Source organism: Purpureocillium lilacinum, assembly GCF_023168085.1.
Source record: "Purpureocillium lilacinum CBS 284.36 DNA, scaffold_4, whole genome shotgun sequence".
Classification (NCBI taxonomy): Eukaryota; Fungi; Ascomycota; class Sordariomycetes; order Hypocreales; family Ophiocordycipitaceae; genus Purpureocillium; species Purpureocillium lilacinum.
The window spans coordinates 4,529,399-4,551,672 of record NW_027072114.1 but is presented as its reverse complement, the minus strand read 5'-3'; the positions used below and the strand labels follow the sequence as shown (position 1 = coordinate 4,551,672).

At 42.3% G+C, this 22,274-nt stretch overlaps 1 protein-coding gene across 1 annotated transcript; it reads left to right on the top strand.

The window, feature by feature from the left end:
- Positions 1-3,857: 3,857 nt before the first annotated feature.
- PLICBS_006535 (uncharacterized protein) lies at positions 3,858-4,636 on the top strand (the record flags this gene model as incomplete). The annotated part of the gene is made up of 3 exons (XM_065600961.1): positions 3,858-4,144; positions 4,218-4,485; positions 4,568-4,636. 3 exons carry the CDS (start codon positions 3,858-3,860, stop codon positions 4,634-4,636), a joined length of 624 nt encoding a protein of 207 aa, XP_065457033.1.
- Between the last annotated feature and the right edge of the window lie 17,638 nt (positions 4,637-22,274).

Here is a 22,274-nt window from a genome sequence, read left to right as displayed (position 1 = left end):
CACAACTCTATGCGTGCCGTCCTGCCAGTCTGGAGGACGACGCCTGTCGCCGCACTGCATCGTGAGAGTGGCATCCCGCCGATCGCCCAGTTGCTCGAAACTCGCCGGATGCGCTTCGCAGCCCGCCTTAAGCGTGTGGATGAGGCACACCCGCTGGCAAAACGCACACTGCAGCCGAAGCCGCCGACCATCCATAGGTCAATCAAGCTGAAGTACCAGATGCCTCGCGAGGCTTTCCGGACTAGACTCAGACGCAGCGATCAGCTGCTACCTCGTAGCAAACGACCACTGCTCCTCCCCCGCCGCTTCGACGACCACGCGACGCCCCTACAGACCGCGTCGAAAGACGAGTCTGCAAAAGACTTCCTGGAATGGCTCCGGTCTATCCCTCGTGAGACGCTCATCGTCTACTCAGACGGATCCCTCTCCACGGAGAAGGCCGCTGGGTACGGTTATGTGATTCATCGCAATGGACTCACCTTGACGAGTGGCAACGGTCGCCTTGGCCCAGCCGAGGTTTTCGATGCAGAAGCCAAGGGTGCCCTCGAGGGGTTGCGTGCTGCACTGAACCTCCCTAGCCCACGACGCATCTTTGTGTGCCTCGATAATCTCGCCGTCGCAAACTGCCTGAGAGGCACGCCCGCGGACTCTTCTCAGGAAGCCTTCCTCGAGTTTCAGGCTCTGGCCACGACGCATGGCGCCACAGAGGTCCGCTGGATCCCCGGCCACACCAACATTGCAGGCAACGAGCAGGCGGACGCCTTGGCGAAGGCGGCCACCTCCTTGCCCGAACCCGCAGACGCACTCCCAACACTCGCTCATTTGCGCAGGATTGCCCGGCAGCAGTCCAGAGACGCTTTTGAAGCCTGGTGGGACGCCTCTGCACCCGACCAGTACAAGCCACTGCATCTCAAGCCTACTACCGGCTGCCCGCCAGAGCTAGAGCTCCCACGACCACTGCTCCACCACCTGCTCGCGGCGCGGTCTCGTCACGGAGACTTTGCCGACTACCACGAGAGATTCAACCACGACGACGCGCGGCTGACATGCTCATGTGGCCGACGAAAAGAACCAAGTCATCTCTTCTATTGCCGAAAGATCCTGCCGCGACATCGGATGAGGCTGGCCCCCTCACCGGCTGCGGCAGTCAATCGTGCAATAGGCAGAGACTTCGACAAGTTCGTCAAGCTGGCGAAGGCAAGCTCGTTCTTCGAATGGGCGTGTCCTCGCCACTAGGCGGATGGTGGATGGTGATCGCTCCCTTTCTTTCTTTTGTTACTTCTCACTCTGTGACCCGTCCAGGCGGAGGGTGCTGCAACACCCTTTGCCCGCCCGGATCAATTGAGGCTGCTCTCGCAGCCTCCGCTGACAGCCTCTCTCGAGGCTATTAGAATACGGCACTTGGATGCCACGCTTGAACGACCCGCTGACGGGCACCGAGCACGAATTGGAGCGCCTTAGAGCCGATGAAATGCTGGATGGTGGTTTTGTTTACTTTTCGCGATGGGAAGATGAGGGGACACCTGGAGGTAATCTCTGAGAGACCCACCAGAACCTGTATCGATAACGTAGGATAGACCCACTAGCCCAGCACGTCCTGTGCCCCAAAGGGACCTGAGCGGCCTCACGGCCGCTGGACGGAAAATACACACACACACACACACAGTGACCCCATCCACACCCCCAGAAACTCATCCCCGCAGCCAAAGCCGGCCCTGATACCCACGTTTCTGGAAGCCATGCTGAAAGGCCACAAGCTCCCTGCTACCTGCATCGTCTAGTTCCTGATGAGTTCTGATGATGACGTACAGAAGAAGGTCATGCAAGGCCACAACTGACCACCCGAAGCGGCGGGGGAGGGGGTGGTCATAGCGGACCCTTGTTGGCAGGAAGTGGACAACCGCCTGTCATTCCCCCAGCCACCCCCCGCGACAGAAACCGCCATGGACGGCCACAAGCTGCGTCGGTCAGTTCCTGACGATCTTTGTCATTTACGTAAAGATCATGGAAGGTCACTTGTGGCCATCTGTAGGCGTGGGGGGGTGCAACCGCTCCTGACACCCACAGCAAACCACACCCCCCACCCCGCTTGGACTTCAATTTTTGGAAGTCCTGCGTGATGGCCGCAAAGCTCCCTGCGCTGCTGCGTCGTCCATCGCCCAGTTCCTGAAGATTTGCCAGCTTTGCGAGACGCTCATGCAAGCAGCATGGATTGCTAGACCGCCCGGTCTCACCAGCATAACGGCCCAACAATGCTTTGGCGATGGCTTCATTGGTGCCATGGCAGTGCAACGCGCGACTTTCCAGAAGAATTTGCGCCAGTTATGTCTTGGAAAGGCAAAAGCCTCATTATGGGTAGCGCCACCGCCAGCCGCACCTCGCTGGAGCACGGTGTCTGCCGTTGCTTTTTGGCAGGGCGGGCATTGACAACACAATATCAGCCGCAGCCAGCCAGGCCGGACGGCTTTAACCGTACAACACGAGTTGCACGTCTCGTCCAAGTCGACAGGGTGGGGCCCACGAATAGCCGCGAATGACAGCAACCGCAGGCGCGACGCCTCACTTGACCGCCCCTATTAATAGGGGGCCGTGGGCATCGTCACGATTGGGCGCCATCACTCGCGGTGCTGGTGCTGGGTCTGGAAGCGCGGCTGTGGAGACGCCGTGGCGGCTCGTACCGACAAGTCTCAGCCCTTGTTAAGACTGCTGCTACCGCGTCTAATAGGACTGCAACGTGCGTCGAGCGCTGTCCGTGGCTGCTTCGACCCCAATTTTCAGCTCGTGGCTGCCGTGCTCGGTACTTGGAGAGGGTCCGAGCCGACCCCCCGATAGCCGGGAAGTCTCCGTATCGGGAAAGGTCCACTTGCTACGGCACATGTACTCATTCAATAGTATTGATTCAGTTCCCGGGTTGATGGCAGTTGCATATTGTGTGTTGTGGTGACGGGACGGGGGCTCATAATTCAGTCCTGCCCGCGGATGTAAGCGGCGAGGAGCATGGGAGCTGCAGAGGAGCTGAAGGCATCGTGGAGAGTCCTGATTTGCACGGATTCCAGTATGAGTAACCACACAGTATGAAAGACGGGTACAGAATAGGCAGCACAGGCCGCAATATCGTGGCTTGTTGCTAGGTTGAGGCTTTCTGCAGCCCGGTCCAAGCCATAACCCCCCCCTCGGCTCTGGGGCCAGTCAACGAGCGGGTTGAAACCGTCAATGGCAAGAGGGCGCAGGCACGCCTCTTGCCTCCCCATGAGGCGGAACAACCCGTGCGAGTGCAGAATACGAACTCGATTGGACACACTGCCGCAAGCCCGACCCCAATAGACTGGGTGCCCAACATGAAGTCAACCTCGCCCTGGATATACCTTGCTCCTGGATATCGGCGAGGTGCCTGCCTCCTGGCCAGTCGACTGCACAGCCGCGACAGGAACTGAGATGGTGGATGTTGGCCTACGCACGGGAGCATCAGCCGAAGGCAGCCAGCCGTGTCCAGGCGAGGCATACCGTGATGCTATTCATGGATGCCGGCATCTCAGAGGTCGATGGTCCCGCGTCGTGGAGGCCGCGCCACGAATAACTGCATTAGGACTTGACGCCGTTGACGTGGTCGTGGACAACGGCTCAGTCCTAGCTAGGCTACACTTTGCGACGAAGTCAATTCTTCTCTTTGCGTGTTGGCAGTTGAGGCTTTCTATAAATTGGCTCCTCCCTCCGCCGTTTGTTCAGGATATTCCCACTCATCCACAGAACCAAGCCAGAGAACCACAGGCACAAAACAGTCGCTTCTTCTTCTCAAGTCTTCACACGACTTTCTTCCACTACAACAACAACAAACACTCTCGTTCACAGACGCCAATATGCGCTTCCTCACTCTCGCCGCCCCCTTCATCGGCCTTGCCGCCGCCATTCCCGCCCCTGAGCCTGCTCCCGTCAGCAAGCCCAGCAAGGTCAAGATCCACGGCATCAGCCTGCTCGGCAGCGGCTGTCCCCCCGGCTCGGCCGACGTTCAGGTCGATGCCACCGGCACGCTCTTTGAGGCGACCTTCTCCTCCTACGAGGTCCAGACCGGCCCGGGCACCAAGGCCATCGACTGGCGCAAGAACTGTAAGCTCACGCTGAACATGGAGTTTGACCAGGGCTTCCAGTATGTGGCTCCCAAAGTTTCCCTGTTCCACATCTCACGCTGGAGGGCTGTAAGCTGACTGCGTTGTTGCTAGGTTCTCCATCCTCGACACCGACATGATCGGCTTCGCTGAGATCCCCAGCGGCGCCAGGGGCCAGTGCTCCAACGTCTTCTCCTTCACGGGCAACCCGGGCAACCAGGTTACCTACGCCATCAACCTCAACGGCAAGTTCAGCGGCAACTTCGACCTCCACTCCAACCCCGGCATCGAGTCGTGGTCTCCCTGCGGCGGCAGCACTGCGATCCTCAACATGAACACCGCCTGCAACATCAGCCCGACCCACCTCCCTGCCCTCATTGCTGTAAGTCCCCTCAAGTCTCCCACCGCTGCAGCCCCCTCGTGTAGTTCACCCCCAGAGAGGAACGCTGACGATTATACTACAGGTCGACCACATCAGCGGCAAGCTCAAGGTCAAGTTCGCCGTCAAGTGGCGCCACTGCCCCCGCAAGTAAACGCTGCGGCCCACTTGCGTGACTGCCGTGCCTGCTGCGCGCGACTAGACACGCGGACTCAGATCTGCTAATACATGTCTCTGAGGACTAGGGCCCTGGGGGCTTTAGTCAAGACTTGGAAGATGTCAGAAGAATGAGGGGTGGATGATGGGGGAGTAGAAGTCCGTGCGAATGTTTTCGGCCGATTCTATGCTTTAGTTGCCCTCACGTCGCTCTTTTTCTGCTTGGGGTTCCCTGCCAGCTTCATGGTCGACAAGCTTTACATCACTCCCTAGGCTATAAGCTAATCAAACTTTGCTGCGCAAGTGATGATCACCTCGTGTTGCTTGGTCCTTTCCTGTTTGTGAAAGAAAGACGTACGCATCATGTGCCACTCAGCTCGCGGAAAGGTCCTGCGAAACTCTTCATAACCATACCCAGGCTTGCCGCTATATTCCTCGAGCGTACCGTAATCCCAAATACTCAATGTATTCTTAGTATTCCTGACAAGCAGACCCCATATTTGAAGTGTGGTCAGATGCGGTCACCCGGCCCGCGCAGTCAGAAAGAAGATCCTGGACGTGGGGCTGCATCCAGATGAGGCGGCAGCCTGTCGCTCCGTGCGATGCGAAGAAAGCGTCGTCCAACTCGTGGCATGCTGCTCGCTGATTTGGATTCGCGTACGGTGTGCCAGGATCATGTGTCGTGCAATCCTTACAGTAACACTGCCGCGGGCCGTACGTCGTCCAGTTTTCGACATGCAGATTACTCTGTCAAGAGCGTGCGATTGTCCTGTTCTTCACATGGTAGTGACCCACCGATTGTTGGCTTCTTGGCGCGCCCTCTGCTTGCATCGCGCTTCGTCCGTTCCCTGCCGTTCGATCATAGACGTGGAACATGTCAGTGGATGCGTCGGCGGGGACCCGCTTCGTCCGATGCCTAACATGCAGACCACCAAGGGTAGGGACGTGCGCCGATCGGTTTCTCGACATTGGTACGTAGCGGCAGCCAGAACTTGCCGAGCAGATCATTGTGAAGTAGGGGGAAACCACTTCGTCAGTTCTTGCGTCGCGTGTGGCAGCTACAGTACATGTCAGCTTCGTAACGTGGTTGCATGGTGACGGGCAGTTCTGCCATGCAGATCATTGCGGAGTGGCGGCGGCCGGATCGTCCGCCTGGGCCATCGACATTCAGATGCGGACGAAGGTCGCCATCCGGGCGCGAAGACGGACACGATGCCATGGGTGCTTGTTCGTCCAATTCCTTCATGTGGACGGCGTCGTCCGGTTCCAGACATGCTGCTCGCTGATGTGGAGCCTGTGCCGAGGCGCAGTTGCAGGGTTTTGTGCCGTCTACCTGTCGACAATGGCAATAGCGGACATTGTCCAAAGCTTGACAAGCAGATCACTGCAGCACACGCGGCCTTGGTACATTCTTCAGATGCACGCTACGCCGCAGCTGAAAGTCGGGTTCTTGACGTCGTCTGGTCGCATCTCGTGCTGCAGCGTCCATCGCTTCCTGCCGTCCAGTCTTTGCGTGTCATTGGCTGCTACAGGTCGTGTCACCTTCTCGACATCGTTACGTGGAGGTGTGTCCATTTCTATGCAGGACGTTATGGAGTCACAGGACCTGATTCTGGATGTGCAGATCTAGTGCGGTAAACTGCTGCCGCGTCCGAAGGCGGCCAGCTGTCCAGTTGGAGAGACTTGCAACGGCAACGATACTGAAAGGCAGAAACCAGCCTTCTGTACTAGTGTGAGCAAAGGGCGAGTCAGCTCGCAAGCGCCATATTGTCGACTACAGTACCTGCAGCCTGGTTGGGGGTGCGGAAATAGCACCCCATGGCGGCAAAAAGGGAACTTCCCTGACCTCATCCACGCCCGCCCCCCCCCAAAAACCTCATCCCCGCAGCCAAAGCCTGCCCTGATATTTCCGTTTCTGGAAGCCATGCAGAAATGCCACAAGCTCCCTGCGTACCTGCATCGTCCAGTTCCTGATGAGTTCTCATGACGTACAGAAGAAGGCCATGCAAGGCCAAAACTGACCACCCGAAGCGGCGGGGGAAGGGGTGGTAATAGCGGCCCCATGTTGAAAGGAAGTGGACAATCGCCCATCATTCCCCCAGCCACCCCCCGCGACAGAAACCGCCATGGACGGCCACAAGCTGCGTCGGTCAGTTCCTGACGATCTTTGTCGTTTACGAAAAGACCATGCAGGGCCACTTGTGGCCATTTGTAGCTGTGGAGTGGGCAACCGCTACTGACACCACAGCCACCCCCACCCGCACACCCTTGAACTTCAATTTGTGGAAGCCAAGCCTGATGGCCGCAAAGCTCCTTGCGCTGCTGCGTCGTCCATCGTCCAGTTCCTGAAGATTTGCCAGCTGTACGAAACGCTCATGCAAGGCCAATACCTGTAACCCGCAGCGGTGAGGGGAAGAGGGAGAATAGGTGCCCCATGGCGGCAACAAGCGGATAATCGCGCCCCGCATGGCGATCTTGTCGTCTAATTCTGGATGTCGCTGGCCCAAGCGGACGATCCGGCAGTCACCACGTAACGACGCCGAGAAGCCGCCATGTACTGTAGCTGCTCCACGCGACGCAAGGAATCGGACGAAGCGGGCCTTTTCCGCCGCGTCCACTTGCGTGGGTGTGCCACTCGAAATGGCTGTGGTTGCTTTGGAGGCTCGTGGTGCTTCTCTCGACCCTGCAATGGGTTTGCGATAACAGTGCTTAACCCTCGTAACAATTCGGCATGTCCGGCTCGCACTTCGCACCAACTTTACAGTAGTCACTACGCGTGGCTGTGAGCTGAAAGGCCTCGTCCACCTTCCGCCCCGCTAGACGACACATTTCCTCCAGCGACACGTTTTCCTCCAGGGTCGAGAACCGTCCACAGCTAAAAAAGCGGCAGGGCATCCGAAGGGGTCGGTGTCGTAATCTAATAGATTGCGAGCTTAGATACAGGTCGATTCTCGAACACCCAGGATGCCCAAGCATCGAAGGGGATACAACGAAAGAGACTGTGAGCCGCTCTTCTCAGTGCCTTGAGAGAAGGTTGCGACGAAGAGGAAGGATGAAGAACCAGGCTCTGGCCAACCGTGACAAGCGAGCATTATTGCTGGGAGAAAGACGTCCTTTACATTTCGCTGCATTCTCCCTGTCATAGTGATTGGTAGTTATAGGTACACCACTCTGAGTCTGTCTGCTGCATATCTCTGAGCATCGGCTGGTGTTGCCGGCATGCGCAAGGATCCTGTCGCACAGGGCTGGCACAGCCGAGACCCAACGTAGTGTAAGGATTATGGTTGTGTGTGTCCATGGTGACAGACAAGGCGTTCATCGGTGGTTCATCGTGTTCGGGCAGAGCCATGATCATCTGCTGTTCATAGGAGCTGGCTATCGAAGGGCTTGTGGTCGGCATTTCTCGGTTCAGCATGCTCGGTATTTGGGACGAGACACCCTGCGCCGGCTCCTCGGGCTGTTCAGGTAGATGTGGCTCCCGCAAATACTGGGCCACAGGCCCTGGGTTCACGGCGGGAAATGACATCTGTGCAGGCTCGGGTGTAAAGATCGCTCCGGATTGTAGATATTCGGTAATGGACTCGTTGCTGACGCCATGCTTGTTGAGGAGCTTTCGTAAATGCTTGTTCTCTTCCGCGACTCGCCTTGCGGCCGCCTGGATCTCGGCCGAGGCTTCGACGCCGTGGAGCTCGCAAGCCCGAAGCTGTTGTTCCAGCCTCTGCAAGTATTCCTTCCTCCTCGCGCGTGATCTCCTCTGGTTGTTTCGCACGCGCTCCAGGTTGTCCTTCTGCTGGGCGCATAGGAAGCAAGGGGAGGTCAGTTGTTGGCATTTGTGTTGCCCGGCTCGAGACCAGAGCTGGGTAAGTTAGAGCGAGTACTTACTGACGCTTTGGGCATTAGACCAAAGTTATTCGAGCGTACTAGACAGACGGTACGTCTTGCTCTCTCCACAAGCCCTATTATTTTCGCTCTCTGCTGCGTGTAGGCCAGCGAAAGAGAGTGGGCCGTAATTCGGAAGGAGCACCGCGCAGCAGTCAGGGGACACTGTGGCATTTGCACGTACGTGGGGGTTAGATGTCCTCACAGTTATGCAGCAGAGGAATACGACGGAGAGACGGCGAGGAAGGGACCGAAAGGCCCGAAAAGATATCACCTCGATGCCACGAATGTTTGGGAACATCTAGAGGCATGTGGCTTGATCCCACTGGCCCGCGACCTGGAGCTAGTGCGAGTGGATGTCTATGGTATGGGAGATGCTCCAGAGGAGAGGGTAAGGTTAGATGAAGAGATCACACCAAGAAGAGAGTATGACCAAAGGGTGTTCCAGAGGGTGCCCCGACATATTGACCTACCCAAAGGCGCAGGGCGCTCAGGCTAGCATTGTCTTTCATGGGTCCCTACAATAAGCCAGTGTCACAAAATCGCTGCGGCGTTAGACATGACCGCAACGTACCACTCCAGCTGCGCAACGCCAGATAAAGTTCATTTAGTCCCAGTGGCTCTAAGATTGACCTGTTAAAATTGATGCGGCTCTTGTTACTAGCTCGGCCTAGAAACTCTAGGGGCTGAGGGAGCTGAATTTGGAGCAGACCCCTCGAAACGCCACCGAAACTCACCTGGGCGAGTCGCACCACCTCAACAACTGTCGGACTGGACTCGTGTCGCAGTGAAGGCATCATAAATATCTGATCACGTAGACCGTTCACGGCACCACTGTTTTTGTCATGGTGGAAATAACTTCACGCAACTCAGCCTCTGCCTGCCATGTTCAGATGCCTACGGCCAACAGCACCAAGCAGTACAGGTAGCTACAAATTACTGACTACAGTCACCCATTAGATAGAAGAAACAAGTATTCCCCTACCTACGGTTTTCCTACCCAAGTGTGTGACACGTGCGAAATTATGTTTTCTGCAAACGTGTCCATCAAGGCCGGCAAGATGTAACCATAAGTCACGCGAGCAGGTGAACGAGATTTAGGCGATGCGATGATAAAACTTTTCAGAGTCTGTACAACAAGAGTTGTCGACGTACAGTCGGACGGTGGCTGTTCAGAGACAAGCTTTCCGCGCCGTCCTCTGCCTGCTTGAGTGCAGCCCAAAACTGCAGCTTCGTTGTCGACATATTGTTCCACACAACGAACACTAGCACTGTCTTTGTAAGTTTCGGTTTACCATCCTACAAAGCCTTCTGAGAGTGCAGATTAACAGCTATGATAGAGCTACTTGGCGACCGAACGAAGGCTTCGGGATCTACGGGATGATAGAACCGCACACCAAGCAGTTCACGTTTTCGGTCCAGGTATGATCGCCGCCATGCACATTCGACCTCAGATCACGGATTTCCCATACTGTTGGGACACTTTCAAGATTCAATCTCGCTTGGAAAAGGCCATCGTAGGCATGGCGCGTTCCCTTGGACGATCTTGTACTAACCAGCGCTGCGTCCGATTCATTCTCCGTGGACACCTGGAGTGATGTACCTGGATGTGGAGATCCCATAGAACCGGGCATGTTGCCATGGATCTGTTCCATCAGGACTGGATCAAACATGTCGCTTCCCTGGACGACTGCAGGCGACTGCGTTTCGGCAAGCTTCGAAGTGGCTGGTTTTGATGTACAGGGGCTCGCAAGTACCCTTGTAGCCGTTACGGCTTTCGCTGGACTCTCTGCTGCATAGTGCGGCTTCTCCGTCCCAAGGTCGTCGTGTACACGGGTGAGGAGCTCGTGCAGAAGACACTCGTAGTGCAGCCAGTTTTCGCACTCAGGGTTCGAGCAGCCGACCAACATCCTGTCGGGATTTGCAGGGCTTCTGCATTTGCAAACGAGGTCGACGGACTAAAGACATAGGTCAGTTCCCACAAACAATTTTCTAGTGGAAAATCCGAAATAGGATATCGCACCGAGAGTTCAGACGTTCGACAGTCAAATGCTTGCCTCCAGTAGAGCGCACCCTGAGTCGCTTCCTCTTCCGACTCCAACCAATGGTTGACTATGGCGGGCATAGCAACACTGACGACGTTGATGATATCCACTGACTTTGTGAGTCTTACTGCGCATCTAGCTGGGGGCAGCACCCAGGAGGTGTGTGCACTGACTGTGGTTGGAAGCTATCAACTCATGCTGTCCATGGTAAAGCTGTCGTCCTGACACGAAGTCTTCGTTGGTGAGGGTGTTTGGAGGCAACTCATCCGGTGAGTACATCCAAAAGACGCGTGCGTACACATTGTCAGCATCAAGTGCCCTGATCTCGAGAATCCTAGCCACCCAGTAGTCTGTGACTTCGGGTGGCCCTTGGTGTTCGGGGCTTGTACCCGTCGCGATCTGATGTTTTATAATCGTATCGTTCGTAACACAAACATAGTCATCGACATGGTATTTGACACCGTTGTCTAGAGAAGGACTCGTCAGGTTTCCAACCGTAAAGAGACATAGGCTGCCGGACCACTCACATATGAAACTCTTGTAGCGTGTCATGTCGAACCACTTTTTGCGCGGCTCGACGTCATAGGCCACATCCATAGTCTCATGTGTTGCAAACGCTCCCTTGGGCTTGAAGGGTGACGATTGCAGCAACTGCCCCTGGTCGTGGCCTAGGTCATCGCGTTTCCGCTTCTTGGTACGCTCCTGGCTCTCGGAGGGAGCTGAGAGTCCAGTCACTGTAAAGGGACAATGAGCACGATCCTTCTCCTGTATCCCGCGAAGCCGTCTTTTCGCTCTTGTAGTCATGGTCAAAACGGTGATGTTGAAGTGGGAGGATAGTTCGTTCTTGCGATGGCGACGCGACCGTGACAGAAGGGGACCCAGTGGAACGCCGCAACAATGCTGATTGGCTGACTAAACAGGGGTGGCGAGTCGCGCACTAAACGGGCTTAGGCTGAACAGTGGTCCTCCTTGTTGTAGGAGGCGCGACTCCTCGCCGTCCGCCTGCTTCAAACGATGGGATATATGTCCGAGACTCTACCCCGCGACAAACGCAAAAAGGAGCGCTCACGGGCGGGAACACGTATCTAGATAATTCGGACACAGTACATTTTGTAAATGCCCGTTTCTGCGCGTGGCGTCGTAGGCTCAGGCGCCGAATCCCACTGCTGATGGTGCGGCAGAAATCCACGTCGTCTAAATACGAAGCGCCGCCGCTGTCGCAGGAAATCGCACTGCCGACAAACCGCCCTAACTATGTAAAAATATACGCACAGCCAGGAAGGCCGTTTTGGGCCCATCAGTATCGGGCAACATCATCCGGCTGGGATGGTTGAGGCGCAGCTGCACAACAAGCTCAAGTGCAGGGTATGCAGGCCGCCGTGCAATTTCTCACTCCAGATTACACACAAGACTACTAGACTTCTGTGGAGTGGCTCTCCGCCGTGGCTCCTGGGTGGTTTGTTTTGGACGAAATACCTGAGGTACGTGTCCACAACGTTGATTAGCGCAACAGCGAACCTATCGGCATCCGTCTGTTATGGCCATGATGGTTCGATGGCAGCATCCGGACGCTGGTGAAGGCGCAGTGAGAACCGGAGGGCCTGTCGGTGGCAAAGGCTAGAACCCAATGTAGTAGGCGGTGTGGTCGGCGGGAGCGAACGTGGAAGGCGGCGAGCGACGGGCATTAACCGCACCGCCTTCCGCATTTGTCACACTCTCGGAGTGCCTGTCACTTGTGTAACTCCTGTAACTGGGACCTCTGAGATTTGACAGGAGAGCACTCAGCCCGAGGCATAAATGGCTCAATGCGAGGCAATTCCACGCAAAGCCATATTACGACTTACGAGACTCAAAAGTTCATCTGTTCTTGCCTTTCGTGGTGGCCAGCACAACCGTTGAGAAGCCTTACCCGGCCGTTCTTCGGGTAGTACAAGTGGCGCATCGGCAGTGGGACAAAAGGGCGGGCCGACAGTATGTGGATTCTAGACTGGAGGTGCTGAGGCAGACAATGTGACAATAGACCCAAACGCACGCGAATGTTGATCACTGCCTGAGCCGAAAAAGGCCACAGGCTGTGGTTGCCTGTTGATTGTTCGCCGTTTCGGGGAGCATCGATGTGTCCACGTCTGCGTGTGGGCGCGACTCTGAACGCGGCCCGCTTGGGGTTGGTTGGCCAGATGAGGACCAATTGACCAGTTCGAGACGGCGGTGTCCAATGGAGTAGGCGGTGTCTAATGAGTAGGCGGTGTCGAATAGGGTAGGCGGTGTCTAATAGGGTAGGCGGTGTCAGGTCTGTGGGGTACACATAAGGAAGGCGGTGTGTTCATGAGGAAGGCGGTGTGCACACGGGGAAAGCGTCGAATGGGGTAGGCGGTGTCAAATGTGGTAGGTGGTACACACGAGGGAGGCGGTGTTTCGTCGCGGATTGGTCATGCAGGAGGCATTCTTCACACCTCTCCAAGACGACCCAAGAGTCTCGGAGGGGTTTACCATTACGATCTGAGCAGGGCACGGGACGAGTCCTAGTCAGACTGGCAAGTCAGATTGGCCCATAGCAACAAGCCGCGATACAGTACAGCATTAGGGGCCCGGGCCATGCCTTGGAGCTTGCGAGGCAACGCAGGTGATAGACCGCTTGCCTGTGCATAGGCCGTCGACTTCATTCGCTCGGGGCGAGTAGGCGGCACCGGCGCTGCCGCAGGTAACGAGCAGGGAGGTGCTTGAGAGCTCCACCTACACGGGCGCAAGGTACGCAGATGGCCGTACCTCGCCTGAGCTTTGCTATCCTCGGGCCAGAGTCATCAAGCCGGGAGCCTGCACCGGACGTAAATGCACTTGACGCTATGCGAGCCATCGGCATAAGCCCTAATACTGTATTTCGTCAGAGGCCACGGACGTGCTGCCTTTCCATGCCTCGATGGCCAGTCGCGTCTGTCGGGGAGGGATGCAACAGCTGTCAGACGCGTGACGCGTCCAGGAACGGCCCGCACTAGATTGGTTATACATTGATGTAGGTTGCACTTTGGCCATTTTTGGCGACGAGGGACCAAGTGCCGCTACTGTCCGTTCGTCCGCAGCCTTTCCTGTGCCAGTTGAGCGCTCCTGGGCGGTATCGAATGAGGTAGGCGGTGTCGAATGAGGTAGGCGGTGTCGAATGAGGTAGGCGGTGTCCAGTTTGCAGCGTCTACATAAGGAAGGCGGTGTACGCAAGGAAAAAGGTGATTTGCACAAGATGAAGGCGGTGTGTACACGAGGAAGGCGGTGTGCACATGAGGAAGGCGGTGTGCACACGAGGAAGGCGGTGTGCACACGAGGAAGGCGGTGTGCACACGAGGAAGGCGGTGTGCACACGAGGAAGGCGGTGTGCACACGAGGAAGGCGGTGTGTCCGTCAGCGATCGATCATGTTATTCAGCTCTTCGCATTTATTCACTATGACCCAAGCGTCGTAAGGGATCCATCGTCATGGACCGACCGGGCACAGGACGAATCCCCAGTTAGATTGTCAAGTTCATTATGCCAACCTCGTGATGCAATCATTACGTTGCCATTCGTATCGCATTCAACTAAAAGTTCTCGGTCAGCCCTGCTATGGAAGGCACGCGAGCTGAAGCGATTTGCACTTGCTACGTGTCGGCACTGTGTTGGATGTTGTGGCGGCATGTCAGCTGTGGCGCGGTGTTCGATTGGGCAGGCGGTGACCAGACCTGAGAGTTGATGCCTGAAAACGTGCGGGGCGGCTGTGTGCAAATGCCACCAGATGTGGTGGGGGCCACCTACCCGAAGTGGCGGCATTTCCACGAACATCCAGATACTGATAGAAATAACTTAATAAGTATAATAGCGTTAATATTAATTAAGTAATATATATAAAGGGGTAGGTTTTACTATATTATATTTAATAAAGGTATAAAGTTACCCTTTAAATAAGATTATAAGCTTTAGTCTTATTTATAAAAGGTAAGTATATTATTATAGCGTATTAATAAGTATCTTAACCTTTATAAAACTAGTTATTTAAATAATATAATATATTAAGGTTTTTTAATTAGCGTATTAAATAAGCCTTTAATATATATATTAATAAATAATAAGAGAAGAGCTAGCTTTTATTAACGCTAAAATAATTAATATAAATACTATAGCTACCTTTAAGGTTAAGCCTTTAGCGCTTATAGAAATAGCTTAATAAATATAGTAGCGCTAGCGCTAATTAAGTAATATATATAAAGGGGTAGGTTTTACTATATTATATTTAATAAAGGTATAAGGTTACTTTTTAAATAGGCTTATAGGCTTTAGTCTCGCTTATAAAGGGTAGGTATATTATTATAATATATTAATAAGTATCTTAACCCTTATAAAATTAGTTATTTAAGCAGTATAATATATTAAGGTTTCTTAATTAATATATTAAATAAGCCCTTAATATATATATTAATAAATAATAAAGGAAGAGCTAGCTTTTATTAATACTAAAATAGTTAATATAAGTATTATAGCTACCTTTAGGGTTAAGCCTCTAGCGCTTATATAAATAGCTTAATAAATATAATAGCGCTAGTATTAATTAAGTAATATATATAAAGGGGCGGGTTTCTTAATTAATATATTAAATAAGCCTTTAATATATATATTAATAAGTAATAAAAGAAGAGCTAGCTTTTATTAACACTAAAATAATTAATATAGGTATTATAGCTACCTTTAAGGTCGGGCTTTAAGCGCTTATAGAAGTAGCTTAATAAGTATAATAATAAATAAGTCTATAGATATATATATATATAATAAGTTTAATACTATTATTAGGTTTCTCTATCTTTTATAATATAATAAGCTATATTCCCTTTAATTATTACTTAAGTAAGCTTTTAGCGCGTTATTAAATATATTTTAGTCCCTTTAATCCTTATATCTATTAAATATTAAATAAGAATATTAAGGCGTTATATAGGCTATATCCTTTTAAGATTAATAATGCTTAAAATATAGTTCTTATAGGCGCTTTTTATATTTATTATATTACCTTTAAGTCTTCTTAGCTTATTATATATTAAAAGAAATATAAAATCTAGCTTTTTATAATAAAGTTAATATATAATCTTAATTATTATTAATTATTAAGGCTTAGTTATTATATATTTTATACTTAAATATACCTTTTATATATTATTCTAGGAGCTATAAGTATTAAGGAAGTATAATAGACTATAATTATATATTAAGTTATTTAACTTATTATTATATAACTTATATAAGGCCTTTAATTTATTATATATAAAAGGTTTAGTCTATTTTAATAACTTCTTTTATAAGATCTTATATAACTTATTCTATAAGAAAACTAATATTAATAGAGCTATTAATAAGTTATATTATAATTAAGATAACTTTAAGGAGTTTTACTTATACCTCTTAGATTATATTTACGTTAATATAATATTATCTCTTATATATATAAATATACTTTTTTATTTTTCCTCTTTATTTTAAAGTCCTTTATTAAATATATATTATTATAGATACTTTAAACTTATATTAAGTAATATATTATAATAAGAAGGGCTTTATTTAGCTATTATTTCTTAATATATACTTTATATTTAATAGCTTTTATTGCCTTTATTAATCTTTACTTTAAGGAAATAAGATATTTAAAAACGCTTAAATAAGGAGAACCTTATTAAATATTATATATATATAACTATATTAAATTATAGTTATATATTATATTAACTAACTTATAGTAATTATATAACTTATATAAGGTTTTTAACTCGTTATATATATATAAATATACCTTTCTTATCTTAAAGTCCTCTATTAAATATATATTATTATAGATACTTTAAACTTATATTAAGTAATATATTATAATAAATAAGCTTAATTAATAAAATAAAAAGGCTTATTTTATTAATATTCCTTAAAGCTTAAATCGATAAAGTTTAGTTTTAATATTAAGATAAGAATAGAAATCTATTTATAAATAGACTAATTAATTATTATATTCTTACTTAACTACCTTAAAGGGCTTATATAGTTATTATATATTTAATTATTACTTATTTTATATTAAGCTATAAAAATTACTTAAAGAAGTTTACTTTTAATATTATTATAGTAATATACTTAATTATATTTAGATTATTTATTAATTCTTTATTATTAATAATTTACTTTTTAATATATTATTATATATATTCTTTATTATCGTAAAAGCTTAAGTAATATAATAAAATATAATTAAGTCTTTATATTATATCTTTAATAAAATAAGTAATTTTATTACCCCTTAATTAAATAATATATATAAAAAGGCTTAAGTAATTAATATTATTTATTTAAATAAATTAAGTATTAAATACTTTTAGCGCTTTTATTTAATACTTATTATTAATAATTATTAAGTATAAATAATATTAAAGACCTCTTATTATAATATATATATATTTCTCTAGAGTTAATATATAATATTAATAGAATTATAAATATTAAGTTTATTAATTATTAAATTTATATTAAAGTAACGCTATATCTTAAAAAGTCGCGTTATATAATAATAAAATAAAGTTAATAATAATAAAATCTTATATATTAATAAGTAGCTTTTAATAAAAAGGTATAATACTTATATAAATAAAGGAATAATTAAGGAATATTTATTATTATTATTCTTATTAATAAAAGATAATATATAAAAGAGTAAGTAAATTAGAGGCTAATAATAAAGGTATTAATTATATCTTAAAGGATAAGTTCCTTAAGGTATTTATAGTTCTAGCTTATAGTATTAATAATAATACGTAAAGGAATAAATAAGCTAGAAGTTAATAATAAAGGCATTAATTATATCTTAAAGGATAAGCTCCTTAAAGTACTTATAGTTCTAGCTTATAGTATTAATAATAATATATAAAAGAGTAAGTAAATTAAAGGCTAGTAATAAAGGTATTAATTATATCTTAAAGGATAAGCTCTTTAAAGATATATATATTAAGATTAATATAAAGATATATTATAAGTTTTATTTCTTTTAGCTCTCTTTAATAAAGCCTAACTTAATATTAATCGATATATTATAAGTTTTATTTCTTTTAGCTCTCTTTAATAAAGCCTAGCTTAATATTAATTAATATATTATAAGTTTTACTTCTTTTAGCTCTCTTTAATAAAGCCTAGCTTAATATTAATTAATATATTATAAATTCTACTTCCTCTAGCTCTCTTTAATAAAGCCTAGCTTAATATTAATTAATATATTATAAGTTCTACTTCTTTTAGCTCTCTTTAATAAAGCCTAGCTTAATATTAGCTAATATATTATAGGTTTTACTTCCTTTAGCTCTTTTTAATAAAGCCTAACTTAATATTAATTAATATATTATAAGTTTTACTTCCTCTAGCTCTCTTTAATAAAGCCTAGCTTAATACTAATTAATATATCTTATAAGTATATAAGTCTTTCGCTTAATAATATAATAATTAAAATAAGTATAAGCTAAAAGGTATACTTAAATTAAATAAAGTAACTCTATAAATAATTCTTAAGCTATTAAAGACTTAGCTATATAATAATTATATAAGTTTATAGCGCGCTTTTATTAATAGTTTTTAAGCTATTAAAGACTTAATTATATAATAATTATATAAGTTTATAGCGTGCCTTTATTAATAGTTTTTAGGCTATTAAAGACTTAGCTATATAATAATTATATAAGTTTATAGCGCGCCTTTATTAATAGTTTTTAGGCTATTAAAGACTTAACTATATAATAATTATATAAGTTTATAGCGCGTTTTTATTAATAGTTCTTAAGCTATTAAAGACTTAATTATATAATAATTATATAAGTTTATAATATACCTTTATTAATAATTCTTAAGCTATTAAAGACCTAGCTATATAATAATTATATAAGTTTATAATATATTTTTATTAATAATTCTTAAGCTATTAAAGACTTAACTATATAGTAATTATATAAGTTTATAGTATACCTCTATTAATAGTTCTTAAGCTATTAAAGACTTAGCTATATAATAATTATATAAGTTTATAGAGTATACTTATAATAGCGTTTATCTTTATTATATAATAGCCCGTTATAATATATCTAGCTTAAATATATCTATAAATATATTTATATTAATATTATAATAACTTATTATTATACTTCTTTACCTATAGGTTCCTTATAGATTCTTTATAGATTTCCTAGGGTTATAAAGGTATTATCTATTTTATAAGCTAATTAAAGTATAAATAAAGGTATTATTTAATTTATAGATTAATTAAAATATATATAATAAAGATATTATTAAATTAATATATATTAATTTTAAATATATATTAACTACCTCTACCTTAATAAAACTATTTTCCTTATTATTTTATATTTTTATACTTTATATTTCCTTTTATAAATAACTAAAATATAAAAAAACTAAAATATATAATAAATAAGTCATTATCCTATAATATATTAAAGTTTTAAAGTATATATTAAGGTATAAAGTAAGGAAATAAATCTTTAATAAAAATCCTTTATTAAACTAAAACTAAAAACTTTCCTTTATTTTTCTTAAACTACTTTTAACCTTACCCCTATAAGTAATATTAATAATTTACATTAAAGTAATACTATATCTTAAAAAGTTATATTATATAATAATAAAATAAAGTTAATAATAATAAGATCTTATATATTAATAAATAGCTTTTAATAAAAAAGTATAATACTTATATAAATAAGGGAATAATTAAGGAATACTTATTATTATTATTTTTATTAATAAAAAGTAATATATAAAGGAATAAGTAAGCTAGAAGCTAATAATAAAGGTATTAACTATATCTTAAGGGTTAAGTTCTTTAAGGTACTTATAGTTCTAGCTTATAATATTAATAATAGTATATAAAGGAGTAAATAAGCTAAAAGCTAGTAATAAAGGTATTAATTATATCTTAAAGGATAAGCTCTTTAAGGATATATATATTAAGATCGATATAAAAATATATTATAAGTTTTACTTCCTTTAGCTCTCTTTAATAAAGCCTAGCTTAATATTAATTAATATATTATAAGTTTTATTTCTTTTAGCTCTTTTTAATAAAGCTTAATTTAATATTAATTAATATATTATAAGTTTTACCTTTTCTAGCTCTCTTTAATAAAGCTTAATTTAATATTAATTAATATATTATATAAGTATATAAGTCTTTTACTTAATAATATAATAATCGAGATAAGTATAAATTAAAAGGTATACTTAAATTAAATAAAGTAACTTTATAAATAATTCTTAGGCTATTAAAGACTTAGCTATATAATAGTTATATAAGTTTATAATATACTTTTATTAATAGTTTTTAGGCTATTAAAGACCTAGCTATATAATAGTTATATAAGTTTATAATATACCTTTATTAATAGTTTTTAAGCTATTAAAGACTTAATTATATAATAATTATATAAGTTTATAGAGTATACCTATAATAATATTTATTTCTATTATATAATAGCCTATTTATAATATATCTAGCTTAAATATATCTATAAATATATTTATATTAGCGTTATAATAACTTATTACTATATTTCTTTACCTATAAGTTCCTTATAAATTCCCTATAAATTTCCTAAGCTTATAAAGGTACTATCTATTTTATAAGTTAATTAAAGTATAGATAAGAGTATTATTTAGTTTATAGACTAATTAAAATATATATAATAAAGATATTATTAAATCGATATATATTAATTTTAAGTATATATTAACTACCTTTACTTTAATAAAACTATTTTCCTTATTATTTTATATTCTTATACTTTATATTTCTTTCTATAAATAATTAAAATATAAAAAAACTAAAGTATATAATAGATAAATTATTATCCTATAGTATATTAAAGTTTTAAAGTATATATTAAGGTATAAAGTAAGGAAATAAATCTCTAATAAAAATCCCTTATCGAATTAAAACTAAAAACTTTCCTCTAAGTTTTTCTTAAACTACCTTTAACCCTACCCTTATAAGTAATATTAATAGCCTTTATTTCTCTTTAAAGGTTATTTTTATATTATTTTAATAATATAAAGCTATTCTTTAATAATTAATAATTTTATTTTCTTTTAAGTTTTAACTTAATAATACTCTTTCTTTTTTTATTTAAGTATAATTATATTTACTTTTTAATATCTTTTTTTTTAATTATATTATTATTTTCTATAATTTTAATTAATATCTTAATTAAAGTATATTTTATAATAGCCTATAAATACCCTTAAGTATAGTCTTTTTTATTAAGCTTAAGAAATCTTAGCTCTTATTCTTAGCTTATTTATAACTATCTTAAAATATCTTTATACCTTAAAGATTAGTTTTATTAAAGGAAGAAAAGTATTAAATAGCGAAATAAGATCTAATTATATAATATACTTTAATCTTAGCTTAGAAAATATAATATTATCTCTTAGAAATAAAAAGAAAAATAATAAAGAGTAGAAAAAGAGATAACTTATAATATTTAGTAAAATCTTTATAATTAAAGTATTTTTAATAATTTAAGGTAGCTTATATAAGAGCTCTTATTATAATTAAATAAATAAAGTATTTAAAACTTTTATATTTATATTTATTATAAAATTATATAAGAATTAAATTTATAAAATAAGGCTATTTATTATAATATAAAGTATTATAATTAAGGTAACTTAAATAAAGTAAAAATAATATTTATTATTAGCTATAATTATAAAGGTATACCTTTCTATCTCTTTAAAGAATAAGAGATTACTTTCTTTATATATACCTTATCTATCTAGCTTATAATATCTTTACTTATAGCGTTTTTCCTTTTATAGGCTTATATTATTTAATATTATACTCTTTTCCTAATAAAATATATATATAATATATATAGCTAAAAGTAAAGCTCCTTTATAAAGTTCTCTTTTTTAAGCTACTTTTATATATTATATTAAAAAGGCTTATATATATAAAGGAAGTATTAACTTAAAGAAGGGGACTTATAGATAAAGTTAATAATAATAATAATAAATAAGAATAATACTTACCTTAAAGGCTTATATTAATAAGAATATTAATAAAGAGAAAGTAATAATAATAAAAGGTAATAATTAAAGAAGTAAATAAAGGGGATTAAGGGGTAAATAAATATAAGCATAATAAAAAATAAGAGAGAGGTAATAAAGGTAAATAAGCTTAAAGGTATATATAAAGGTATAAAAGAGCTATTAAAATATAATAATAATAATATAAATAATATAAAAGGTATTTATATCTTAAGTTAATAGCTATTATTATAGCTTTATAATATAAAGTAAGGTAAAGATAAGAGATATACTTTATTATTATTATTATTATTATTATTATTATTATTATTATTATTATTATTATTATTATTATTATTATTATTATTATTATTATTATTATTATTATTATTATTATTATTATTATTATTATTATTATTATTATTATTATTATTATTATTATTATTATTATTATTATTATTATTATTATTATTATTATATAATATAAAAGTAATAATATAAAAGTAATAATATTAAAGGAAAAAAGGGACCTTTTTTAATATAGAAAAAAGCCTCTTTTATATAAATATATTAAATTAGCTATTAATTATATAAATTATAAATACGCTAATTAAATAGCTATTATATAGCTCTC